Source organism: Apium graveolens, chromosome 8 (assembly GCF_009905375.1).
Source record: "Apium graveolens cultivar Ventura chromosome 8, ASM990537v1, whole genome shotgun sequence".
Taxonomy (NCBI): Eukaryota; Viridiplantae; Streptophyta; class Magnoliopsida; order Apiales; family Apiaceae; genus Apium; species Apium graveolens.
The window spans coordinates 26055078-26068804 of NC_133654.1; the positions used below are offsets into that span (position 1 = coordinate 26055078).

The window sequence follows — 13727 nt, forward strand, 5'->3', positions numbered from 1 at the left end:
TAAACCACGCAAAGCGGTACGGGGCGAGCGGTTTGTGCGGTTTGATGAACACTTGTCGTAACGAGTTGGTCGATACAAGTACAAAAACCTGATTAATCAAATTAATGACCGAAACCTCTAATGTTTCTTTGTTTGAGCTTAAATTGCACTCGAAAATTATTTAATCTACAGAAAATCAACTTTTGCTTTGCTTTTCCGACATAATCAAGAGGGATTCATGAAAATGGTTATCCGTGTTGTGTTCTTAAGTTAAAGTCCTTAAGCAAGATAAACTGCACTTGTGGATTCAGTGAATAGAAACCAGTTGCGCTTATATCTGTTTACCCTTAGGTGTGTATTCTTCCATACCTAAGTATGTTTTTCAGTCTTTTTACTATGTTTTTATGCTTCATAATTCATGGTTTTAATTGAAATGTTCAAACAAATTAATATTATACTATCATTCGCCTTCTGACATCTTTTTCTAGCTGCTCAAAAATTTCACGACATAAACCTCTTCCAAATGTTTCTCAGTAATCTGAGCTTTACGCGAAAACAGTCTCTCTGTTCTACACTACATCCGATTTGGATATGCCGGACATGTTTGGTCACGTTAATTTTCTGTTTTGCCCGTTTCTTGTTTTACAGAAAGGTAAAACAACTAGGAAACTAGGAGGATATGCGACGTTACTTTTCTTTTTTGCCCGTTTCTTGTTTTACGGAAAGGTGGAACTAGTTTATTGGACAACTAGGAAACTAGGAGGAATCATGATTTGACCTCAACCTGTTTTGATCTATATAGTACTTTGTATGAATGTAATTTGAAAGTAGTTGGTGACCACAGAAACATCTGATTTATATAATTACAAAATCGTTAAATAACGAGTGATCTTAGAAATTTTGGATTGAAGTCTTAAGTTATTTGTACATGCACGCAAGTAATCTGATGCATCTCTTTCAGTCATTATCTATGAATAACAAGTTATTATTGTCCAGCAAAGGATTAGGTATCTTTTTGATGTTTTATAATCGCCGTCCATGAAATTTGTAGCATGCTGTTTATTGTTTTCTGGTTGTTTCATTGTTGTCTTTAAAATAACATTGTTATGGTTGAATAGGTCATATGCGACACAGCAGTAAAATATGTCTTCTTGTAATATGTTAAGTCACCTGAGAAGGCCGATATATTTTCTAATAAAAAATGACGATAAGCCTGCGTAAACTGAAATATTTCTGGATCTTGCTGATCATGTCGTTGACCATGGATCACGATAACAAATTAAGAACTATCATGATCTTATACTCTTCAACACTATTAACTTCTTATGCAGGACCATTAGATCGATAGGTAATTGATGATTTACTGATAATCAACACTCCTTGTAATATAAATATTCATGAATAACAACCAGAAAGGTTATACCATGGTTGCTAGTGGAACAATGTAACCACAATGTATGATACAGGTCTTTAGTACTCATGTTGGTTTGGAGTTTCTGCTATTCTACAAGTATAGTTTTGTCGGAGCTATTTGTGTCAATTTCGGATTTCAGTTCTCTTTCCAATTTGGCATTTCCTGTGGCTATTTTCTCATCTGCCCATTTGATAATGTCAGAAAACACGATTTCTGTATTTTCAGCTGTCTCTCCGCGAGAGAGGGAATGCCACATTCCTGGGTACAACTTGAAGGTCTTGTCAGAGCTGATAGCCTTTTCATAAAGAAGTTTGCTCACTGATGGATCGGTCACTCTGTCATCTCCGCCATGAAGAAGAAGGAAAGGTAACGAAACCTGTCAGGAAACAGAAGCGTGTTAACAACACATTCTCTGATAAAACACATTCGACATATATTTGCCCATTTGGCTAAACTTTTCTTTCTTCAGACAAGTCAAAGTTCGTTGCCAGATACCTACTTATGAATCATCAAAGGAAAAAAAAATCATCCAGATGGGCTGATAGTATTGAAACATATTAAGGAAATGCCATAACCTCTTGAAGTCTTTGTTCAATATCCAAGCTGACAGTTAGTAGCTGGTAAGCAGTTTGTAGCCGAGGGCGCCCTTTGTAGCAATATGGACTAGATCGTACCTATCAGACAAAAAATATAAGTAATAGTATTACTTGTCTATCGTCTTCTAAGCAAATAATTAGCTTCAGGGATTAGATAGATGTTATACCTCTTTTCTAACTTGAGGATCTCTGAAGGCAAGATCAACTATATCTGGAGTCGGAATAATTTTCCATGTTGGAATTATCCGGGTAAGCTTGGTCAGAGCAGAAATCACCAATCGGTTTGGCTTTACATCATCTGCAATCTGAATAAATACAAGTGTCACGACTTAAGACATGTACATAATGTTCTACACTTAAAAGTAAAAATAATAAGCATCCTGTTTCTTTTTTTTCGAAATTCCTTATCCTACATGTTTATGTACTGAGAAAAAGAGAGACAGACCTTGCACATAGGAGCAAGTAAAATAGCACCATCCCAGAAAGCTGGTTTCTTTCTGTGTAAAAGGAGCACAACTGCTCCACCCATTGACTCTCCCATTATAAACCTCAGCTTCTTCGAGTTCTCCTTCTTTTCTGCAGATGTAGCCAGTAACAGAGTAATCAATTACTTTTGTCTAATTTCAGTCTCCAAATTTTTTAAAATCAAAAGAAAAACCTTCTTTTTTTTATGGAAAACGGATTCTGCCTCCTACAAATCATATCTTAAAGTTATGGTCTTAAAAACTTGTTCAAACATACCACAAATGCTTGTAAAATGATCAGAACAATCTGTAACTAGAGCATCGAAATCCGGAACATAACCCTGCAGGCCAGATGACTTTCCATGACCTTCATAGTCCATACCATGAACTGCATACCCTGCTTTTGCAAGTCTAATCCCTGTATCTGCAGTTACATTCATCCTCAAGTCAGCAAAACTAATTTCTCATCTAGTCAACGCCTCTCAACACACACAAATATACAAAACTCATTGCCATTACAAACTACAAGCTTCTGATTTTGTATTACTAACCTCTCATAAAGATACTGCACTCCATACCATAACCATGGCATAGAAAGATCAGACCCTTTGGCTCACAACTAGGTAGCCATCTACATGTAAAAAGCTTCATTTTTCTTGAATTCATTATGAACTCCTGCATAAAGATCATAACAGCATCAGTACCTAACCATATGCAAATACAATCTTCTCCGATCACACGACAAATGTACAGATAATCCACCTAAATTCTTCATACCTCCTCATATCTAACACTTTCAGTTCCAGTCTCCTAACAAACATAATAAAAAGAAAATTAGACATGAATAAATTGCACTTCAAAGAAAGAAAAAGCCTATACAAGTGTATGAATAAGCGAGTAATAAACTGTGCGTTGAAACATAAACACATTAGTGCATGAAACATGTAGACTCACCATGAAGAAGAAGGTGTTTAACAAAAGAACAGAGTTTGAGGTTTGCTTAGAACAAAGGAGAGAATGAAATAAAACAAAGTTGCATATGATGATTTATAAAGAAAAGAATAAATACTAGTTGAAGATGTTATAAATATAAACAAAGAATATAAGAATGCAAGATGGAAAAGGATTAGGAGATGGAGGAGATTAAGAAGTGATTAAATCTACAGAAGATAGGGATTAATACAAATACAAAGTCTTCAAAGCCAAAAATACATTCCACAATTAGATCAAATTGAGGCGGCTTCTAATTATTTCCAAAAGTTATTTGAGAGCTTTGTGGAAGAATGTCAAATCCACGGAAGTTGAATAACAAGTATGTGTGTAATAGTCATTGATATATTTAAATTTCATGTACTTTTTATACGACTAACGTCTGACGACTTTTTGTATTTAACGGATGACGGAATTAAATTTCGGATAACGTAACGTAGATACAAATCACACGTTTATAGAAAAATATATATACGGATTTCATATCTTTATAGTCATACGTTTTTATTTAAAAAATATTTTCCTTTTTTTCAGGTTCATTTTACACGTGAGATTTACGTCAATTTGATTTCATTTTTCTCTTTTTTAATTCCTTCGAATTTATGTAATAGAAAAATTGATCCCCTTCAATACGCGAACGTGATCTTTGTAATCTGAGAGATGGTGTTTGCTGTAGTGGCAGACACATGAAATATCTTGGTTAGCCTATTCAAGCCCACATATTTTGACTTGAGCTTTCTTTATGATTTATGAAAAATATTAAAAAAATTGTCAACTGAGGAAGAGTACATAATTATCCTGTATAGTTTTTGAACTGCCTCATATTTTAGTTAGCACGTTCAAAGATTCCCATTTTTTTGGCACTAAAGTAGAAATTTATTAAAACTTCAAATCATCGACCATTACCTGCAATAAATTAGAGTGAATATATTCACTCCTCCTATTACGATCAACGATAAAATTAGAATGTCTCATAATAAAATAAGTTATTTGCGGACCGTTAAACAAAAGATAACGTAATATTATATTCTTATAAATGAGAAAATAACGCTTGACATTCATGTATCACTCGTTCAAGATGTGACACACGAACGCTCGAACATCGCAATGCCTGATCTACCGTGAGGCGGTGTATCTCCAAATCAACTACATACCAATTCTTATCATTTATCCAACTTAATGCTTCCCGAACACCTATGACTTATGCTATTGACCTTGTCTCCACTAACTCATTTCTATAATCTCTAGCTAGCATGAAATAACTATAGCGATTAGAGCCCGTGGATAAAGTAGCGACAGTATTGATCTTCAACATTCCTTCCCTTGAATGTTATCAACGCTCTTTACCATCTGCTTGGGTCATGAACCCAAATCAGTTGTCAAATGACTTGTCTTGAGCGCTATACCATTGGTTGAAAATGAGTTTTGCTGACTCCACCACTCGATCATATTCTTCTCCCTTTTGATTTCAAACTATTTCATTTTGATTCTTCCATATGCCCCAGCATATCATAGTCACCATTTGGACCTCCTTTCTCGAATACATATCAAAATTCAATGACAATCACTGCGTGAAACTGGTAATTGTGAAGGAGTGGTCATAAACCCAAAATATCTCCAACATAGTTTTGCAAACTTACAATTAACAAAAGAAGGTAATATTGTATCTGCTTCATTATTGCGCACTAGACAAGAGCTATGCACTGTCTCTTCTCATTTGAAGTTTGTCCAGAACACAAAACCACGCAAGCGTATGCGACACAAGTAGTATAAGATTAAGTTAAGTTTGTTCCCACAGAGACTGTTTTAAACATAATATGCACTTATGCAACAATGTATGGTTATTATTCACTATTAAGACAAGTATCAATTTTGAGTTGATTAACTAATTAAAGTGATTATACTAGCATGCATTAATTAAGAGAATAACTGATTTACTTATATGAGATAAAACATAGGATTATAACTTCATTAAATACTTCATTCAGAATTTATGCCTTTAATCTTAGCATGTGATGGTGATGACAACTAATCAGATAACACGAAATTAGTATACGCTATCTTTCGATATACGTATACCCAACTATTAAACATCCACAAATAAGATAGAAGTTGAGAAGATACCAATTATGCTTAGACCATATATGTCTATAAGATTTGAAAACATAACGGTTTAATGAGTAAGTTATCTATTGAGATTACGTAGGACAGCGTAAGATAGTTAAAATTACACTATGAATCATGCATGACAACATACATAAACCTATGCTAGCATGGCAAGTTCTAAACCTCTATATCCACTTTCGCTTCAATAAAGACTAACAAACGACTTAGATGTTAGCTACGCATCTAAGAAGAATAAGTACAACCATACTAGAAAATCATAAATCACCACTAACTAACGATTTACAAAAATTAACTATTGAAATCCATAAATAAATCTGCTAGAACCCCATGACAACGATTAGTTCATGATCAAACACATCGTCACCATGGGTTCCAATGAAAACCTGATAATAAATAAGTTCAGAATACAACGTGATAATATAAAAGTACTAGGGTTTAGAACAAATCAAAAACAAGCATTTAGAAGTATCGCGTAAATTGAAGAATATAAAAGTGAAAACTAAATCTTCTTCTCCTTAGTCGTCTTGTATGCTCTAGGTCTTTTCTATGTTCTCCCTGGCTTCCTTCTTCTTAAAAACATCATCTTTTCTTTATATATATAGCCCTGGTTGACCTGGAATCTTGCAATAACCAAATTATAATCAAATCAGGATTCTGGAGAATTTGGATGGCGCGGGCGCGCTCTGTGTCTGACAAATGGGGCGCGGGCGCGCCTGCTTTTTGTAGAATTTCTGCAGCTTTCTTCTTTTTGCACTTCGTCCTTCGTACAAACTTTCACGACTCATTCCTTGATCTCTTATCAACATATAATCATTTAACAACTCATTTCCACCTTTGACTAGTGCCCTGCAATAACACAACACAAAACACATCAAAAATACCAAATACTTGAGTCCAAAACACCAACTTAAGCCGATATAAAGCGTTCCAAGTAGATATAAAATCCACTTATCAGTCATTCGTAGGTAGATATCCAAAAAGAGCTCTCCATAGAAAGTGCTTCACTTTTGGAGATAGCTTCAACGTCCAAATCATTTTCTATATTGTTGTGATATTTTGTGTGTTACTTGTGCTGCTGTTATCACAAATAATTTTGCACGCACTTTTTAGAGTGTAACCACCAAGTTTTTCTTTGTTCCAAAACCATGTATGTGTCACATTACCGAAGAGGGATTGATAAGATTATAGCAGCCTCTCTTTCAATGAAAATATCTCTGATCAACTCAGCGTCCCGTTCGATTCGCCCTGTCACCATCAGATATGTTACTATCTTGTCCATTATTGCTTTATGAACTGTGTGAATATACGAATCAACAACATCTGGTAACCAGGAATCATTCATGATGCTGACATTATGCCTTGATCTGACTCTATGTACTGCTTCTTATTTTAACAGTACCTGGGCTTCTAATATAATCCTCCAAACAAAAACTCGAGTCATTACCTATTTTTGCAGAAAGAAATGATGTGTTTGGATAGTACATGGCCTTATATACTTTGCCCGCCAATCTGTTCTCATTTGTTATAAGACACCATCTTTGTTTTCTCATCAAAGCTATGTTGAACTCTCTTAATTTTCGAAAACCCGTACCTCTAGTTGCTTTTCCAAGAGCTCATTTTGTCCCAACTCCTCCAAATTATCCTCAGCTCCTTCTTAGCATCTGATTTTCACCAAAAACGGGTCAAAAGCCTCTCCATATCAGAACAAATATGCTGCAGTAAAAAAATGCTCATCGCGAGGTTTGGCAACATCTGAGCTACTATTTTTAAAAGAATTTCCTTGGCCCATTTTGACAAATATTACTTGTCCTACCCTTGGATTTCATCCTTCAGCCTATCCTTTAAATATTCAAACACCGTAGACTTATTTATCCCTTATATGCTTGGCAGCCCTAAATACATTGCATTATCATGAGCTTCTCAGTAATTTAAAATTTGACAGATCTCTTATTTTCGTTTTGGCCTCATATTTTGGCTAAAAACTGCAGAAGATTTGTTTATATTTATTTTATGGCCTAAAGCTCTTTCAAAAACCTACAATATATTTATGACCTGGTGTGCAATAACAGATTGAGCTTGGCAATATATATATATATATATATATATATATATATGTGTGTGTGTGTGTGTGTGTGTGTGTGTGAGACCTTTAATGAACTGTAGAAGGGGGAATCAAATCCAAATAACATACACAATTGAATCAACAGTTTTTATTATTGTTGTATAAAAACTGTTTACAATACTCTCTCAAAAGATGAACAATTATCCTTGAGAGCTGCTAGATTATATGAACGATATAACAATTCATAACACATTAAATGTAAATCTAATTTGTTTTTATATACAACACAGTTACACAATCAATAAGGAATCCTATTACAATACAATAAGGAATCCTATAATAAATCCATCTATTGATTGGTACAACAAGTAAAGTCCTACACCGATATATATTGTGCAAATAATCCATTCTTTGATATCTCATGGTTTCCAGTTTGACAGATACTGATATGAATAAATCGTGATGACAAAAGCTGATCAGCAAATACTGATGATAATTGATGATGACGTCATCGATGTCAAATATTGATATCAAATGCTGATAGATAAACTCTAATAGTTTATATACTGACATCATCAATTTCTTCTAACAATCTCCCCCAACTTGTGCATTATGTAAATATGTACAAGTTTCTAATTGATGATGTCAAAACTATCTAAATGCAGAAATACAAACAAGTAATCTATCTTACAGTCATTGATGTCAGACTTTAATTTCAGTCTTGAACTCTAGTAAATCCAGCAGCATCATCAAAGAAGTTCTTGAGTAGATTTGATGCATGAACATTCAAATACATCTTCATCCTCTGTTTGATATCCTTGAGCTCTTCTATAGATCATCATTCTGATAGATAGCAGCTCTTAGGTCATGTAAATCAGATCTTCCAAGTGACAAGTCATCCAGTTACAAGAACCCGATTTTCTTACCATCAGGATTGAAAGTAAGAACTTGTACTCCTAAAGACATAATCACTTTGGCTCCTCAAATAGGCATATCATTAGTGTTTCCAGATATATCAACATATTTTGGAGTGTACTTTGACTTGTAAGTCATTCCTCTCTGCTTTCTGTATACTAGGTCCTTCAGATAAGCAGACCATCTAGCAGTAGTAGAGTTGATTACCTTAAGTAATGTGATAACATATTCCAACTCTTGCCATAGTTTATCTCTCATCTGATCTTGTGAAATCTTCAACCTTTTACCAGACTCCGGAAAATACATCATCTTTTCCTTAGGCTTATTTATGTCATATAAATCAAGCACTATCTGAACAAATATGATCTTCTATAAATCTTCGAGATGTACATTCTCTCCAATTTCTGTCATATTTCCAGGCTCTCTTAGAATCAAATCATTGCTAGTATAAGTATCAGCATTTGGAAGTCCCAAGCCAACTCTTCTTCCAGCTCTTCTAGACTGTAAGTTACCACTGCAGATCTTACTGATGGTCTCAGAAGAATCTCTTTTAGGTACAGGTGTCTTGCTTCCCCATAAGAGCTTCTTCTTTTCTTCAAGAGTTAACTCTGGCTTATCAGATTTTGAGCTTTCTCAATCAGAGTTTATTTTTTTATCAGGATTTGAAAGATCAACTTTTATTTATTGAATTGCATTGTCAACAACTTGTGTATTATCAGTGATTGTGACTGATTGAATTTCAGCATTAAATTCTCCAACTTGAGCATTGTTAGTGGTTGGAATTATTTGTAACTTCTCAGCCCAATCAGATTTTCTCTTCTTGTGAACCTGATTAGCTTCTTCTTCAAAAATCGTTCCTTCATCAGCATTATCATGAGCTTGACTTACCGAATAGACTGGATCTATCAGTATTTGAGTTTTAGTAGATGCTGATTTCTTCTAAGATTTTGATTTAGGCTTGGACTTAGACTTCTCACCAATCTTCTCCTTTCCCTTATAAATTCTTTTCGCATTTAATATTGCTTGAGACCATGGAACAGGTCCTTCAGCTTCAGTTTCACTGATTTTCTTAATTATTACACCTTTGGTTGGTCTTTGTCCAGGAATGTCTTCATATGGGGAGACAGTATCAACACTTACTGGTCTCAAATACTTGAATTCCTCTTTCATAAGCCTCAATTGTTCAAGATCAACTCTTGGGTTTTCCCTTTCAAAAATCATTTTACTCACCTCAGAATCAAATGCTTGTATTTTAAGATCCTTGTAGAATAGAGTTGTCTTCTTTCCCTTGAAGTTCAATGTCTGTAAAAATTGACTTGCTTCAGCACCAGCTTTTATCTCCAGAATTCCTTGGTCTTCATCAACATTTGTGAATTTCAGAGTTTGATTTTAATCACAGTCATATTTTGTTATCTTCCATGTCTCCCTCTTTCTCTAGATTGACTACCTGTGGTTTTAAAAGTATCACTAGTACCCACTAGTTCTCTACCTTTCTTTCCAGATTTCTCCTTTCTACCTCCTTTACTTCCTCCATCAGGTGCCACACCTTTGTCATCAGCATCTTTCAGTTGGAGTTGTTTGCATTTACATTTCAAAACTTTCTCCCCCTTTTTGGCATCATCACCAAGTAAGAATGAAACAATAAGCTCCAAAGACTGTTATACCTCATCCAATTTACCATACATTTGCTCTTGAATAGCTTACAACTCAGCTTGGTTGGCTTCCAGCTTGTCCTGTCTAGCAAGAATAGGTCTTAATTGCTTGGTCATCTCATGGGAAGCAATAAGTTTGGTTTCCAAGAAAGATTCCTTGAGCTTGTCAATCTGAGAGTTAGCATGAGACTGAGTGTTTTGAACTGTTTTGATCAACAGTGTAGAAGCTTTGAGATGAGTCATGATATCAGGATTTGTAATGTGCTTCTCTGTTGTCTTCAAATATCTAGGGGCATAGAAACAGAGATAGGATATGAAACATCCTTCCCTTTAGAAGTCCATTCTCCATCAAAAAACTCTTTAGTGTTTGTAGCATCCAGCTCAGCTAATCTCAATTATTTTTCTCTATCTTTTATGCCTTCAGGAAAGATAATCTCATCAAGATCTTCATCGGGATCTAATTGCACATTGATGTTTGATTCAACAATATCTTCTCCATCACTAGGCTCACTTGCATGCACAGATTCTTTATGAGCAACTGGTTCCTGAATCTAATTGTGCTAGACCAATGAAGAAGGCATGAGGCTCGCTCTCGATCTCATCGACGAGGTCAGAGATGAGGCCAATACCCGCAATGCAGAGCATCAATGAAGAGCCTCCTTCCATTACAATAGAAGGGTTAAAAAAGGTTCTTTCAGCAAGGAGACTTGGTTTTAAGGAAGATTGAGACGTTGGGAGTCGGGGAGAGAGGAAAGCTAGGCCCTAATTGGGAAGGGCCTTATAAGGTCAAGAAGACATTAGGACGGGGATCCTACAAGTTGGAGACCCTGAACGGTGATGAAGTACCCGCACTTGGCATGCTTCAAACCTGAAGGTTTATTATGTTTAGAAAGTTTGTGATATGTTCTTAGTACGTAGTACTAAGTTTATGAATAAGGTCGACTAAATCATCTTATGTAAGGGTTGATCCCATTTTTCAGAGATATTATCTATTTATGCGAGTTTAATTTTATCATCTTGTCTACCGATTTATTTAAGTACGAGCATCTAAAGAATGCAAGTCCTAGAGGACCAAATGCCAAAAATAAAAGACAAGTGTGAAACTAAATTAAATAGAATGCATAAATAAAGATCCCAAAGGATCATAAGTTAAGTCCCGAAGGACCAATATGATACAAGTCAATATAATCTGAATAAATAAAGTCTGAAAATATAGCCACATGCGGCAACCAAAACCATGCAAGGCCATAACAATCACTCTTCAGAAGAGTTCTCCCCTTCCTTACCATTCCCCGTTCCCTGGTCTTCTTCTTCCTCCTCCTCATCTTCCTCATTTGTACCAGCTCGGAGGAGGAGTTGCTGCTCCCTGCAACCAGCTCCCTGATGTTCCCATAAAGGGCTGCTTTGAAGCTGGGGCTACCCGAAGGGGCCTTGCCCTTGGAACCGAAACTGTCACGGCTGGAACTGGATTGAGATCGTATGCGGAGAGTCTCGGGCACGGACCCGGAGGCCTGCCCAGATGGGGCCATGACAAGTAACTCCCAGGGGCAAGAGATGAGACTTCGGTCGACCACATCCGGATACATGCCATGAACATCGTTGACTCCCCTCTTCCAATCTAAAGCCAGGTTAATATGGCGCATCTCATCATCGTGCTCATCCATCATCTTAGTAAATGATGAGAATCTATGGAATGAGTCCACGAGCTCTTTCCACTCCTTCTTCCTTTTCTCCTCCACTTCAGAGCACTTCCTCTATAAGGTAGCAATCTTGCCCTCCGCTTTATGAGCTTTAGACTCCCACTCATCCGAAAAGATCTTTATCTTGTTCATTGAGGTCTACAGCGTTGCATAGTCACTTCTCATCTTTATGCTATAAGTGGAGGACGCGGCAAAGTAAGCATTAGACTGACAAGGAGAACATAAATTGATGTTATAAAAAGTTTAAGTCAGAAGAGCTGAGTCCATATACACAAGGCCTTGGTCAGTTGGCCGATTAGACACCCTTGGCCTGCAGAGGGTCCTGCCCCTAGGCCGATCAGCCTTGGCCGACCAGCATGAAATGAGGACTTTTGGCCGAGCAGGACCCCCTGTAAGGATGGTTTCTATAAAAAATTTCAAGTTCTAAAAGAAGCACACTAAAACAAAAATTTGGACAAGTTGAAATATACCTTATACAAGGCTTGAGCCCCCAGCATCTCGACTTCAAGGAGTTTCTCACCAGAGGAGACGAATAGAAGGTCAGGAGGAGTAACACAGTTCTTCGACCACTCGAGGGCTATGCCCGGACTGCTGAGCACCGAGTCATTGGTGATGATACCCTAAGAAGGTTCCTAAGGGATTCTTGCACTCAAGTCTTTGGCCCTCTTCTAGCCGGATCCAGACGCTTTAAGGAAATCAGGAATCTTAAGGACACGGTTCTCCTGCTTGGATGCATCCCAAGCCATTCTTGCCATGACCACGTCACTCTTATTGACCATGGCATCAAGGGCCTCAGCAGCTGAAACAAGATAAAAAGAAGACAAATATAAGAATAAACTTGCACAAAGTTAAAGTAGAATAAAACTTGTTAGTCCCTTAATAATGTAGCAAGAATTACAAAAGGGGGGTTGAATGGAATTCTTGAACCTTTTTCTTGAAATAAAAATGTTCAACTCGATTATTGATATATTTGTTTTGATTAGCACAATGCGGAATATAAACTTAAATGAATCAAAACACAAGTAATTAAAAACAAGAGTCTTTAAAAACTTTCTGGTGGATTTAAACAATTCCACCAGAGATATATATAATATATCGAGAGGACTCTGTGTGTAGAAATGCTCACAGCTGCTTAAAAAATAGAACTACTGAGAATACAGGAAATGCTAAAGATTATGCTTACAAAGATTTCTCTGTTTTTGAGTTTCTCTCAGTTATCTCAGTTAATTTTTCTATTTGCTACTCTCTTGGTTTATATAATACCAAGATTACAAAGTCAAAAAGACTGAACAAATATAAAATCTAACAGTTTTAATCTTTGCTACTTTTCGTCCTCTATTACCCAGTTAATGGGCTTCCACAATGTGTTTGTATACAACTCGACGGCTGTGTGTCAGCTTTCACTGTTCAACTGATGTTTGAATTCTTGATATGATCATCCGTCAACTTTCAGATCATCCATCGATGACTTAATTGATCATCCGTCGACTGCTATGTTAAACATCCGTTGATAGTCATTTGATCATCCATCGATGGCTTTGTTAATCATCCGTCGGTAGCTATTTTGGCACTTGACTTCATTTCACTTATACAGAATTACAAGACATTACTTATGTACAATTAATCAACCTATTCTGCATATTTAGTTAAAGTCAATATGACTTATATGCTACTACAGATTCTATACAAAGGTGCATACATAAATGTGCTACAAACTTATTATTACATAAGCTACTCACTCGATGGATAATAAGTTAATCATCCGTCGGGACTATAATGGGTTATCCGTCGAGACTATAATTCTTATCCGTCGAGTGCTACATTATTT

At 36.1% G+C, this 13727-nt stretch overlaps 1 protein-coding gene across 2 annotated transcripts; it reads right to left on the reverse strand.

Annotated features, from left to right (window-relative positions):
• Positions 1–1322: 1322 nt before the first annotated feature.
• LOC141678787 (caffeoylshikimate esterase-like) lies at positions 1323–3750 on the reverse strand. 2 transcript variants are annotated; one of them, XM_074485179.1, is made up of 8 exons: positions 3408–3750; positions 3231–3263; positions 3005–3128; positions 2731–2877; positions 2435–2565; positions 2157–2294; positions 1969–2067; positions 1323–1769 (listed from the first exon to the last, which is right to left on the reverse strand). In XM_074485179.1, the coding sequence occupies exons 1-8, from the start codon at positions 3408–3410 to the stop codon at positions 1479–1481; spliced, it is 966 nt and encodes a 321-aa protein (XP_074341280.1). In that variant the 5' UTR covers positions 3411–3750; the 3' UTR covers positions 1323–1478. The 2 variants fall into 2 exon arrangements, with proteins under 2 accessions (XP_074341280.1, XP_074341281.1); XM_074485180.1 differs by having other exon boundaries at positions 3216–3263; positions 3408–3749.
• Positions 3751–13727: the final 9977 nt, after the last annotated feature.

What these genes read in the sequence shown, in the direction of transcription:
- LOC141678787 (XM_074485179.1), bottom strand. An exon ending in GTGCAGTATCTTTATGAGAG is followed by an intron (nt 2,878 to 3,004) that starts GTTAGTAATACA and finishes ATGTAACTGCAG; the next exon opens with ATACAGGGATTAGACTTGCA. An exon ending in TACTTGCTCCTATGTGCAAG is followed by an intron (nt 2,295 to 2,434) that starts GTCTGTCTCTCT and finishes GTATTTATTCAG; the next exon opens with ATTGCAGATGATGTAAAGCC.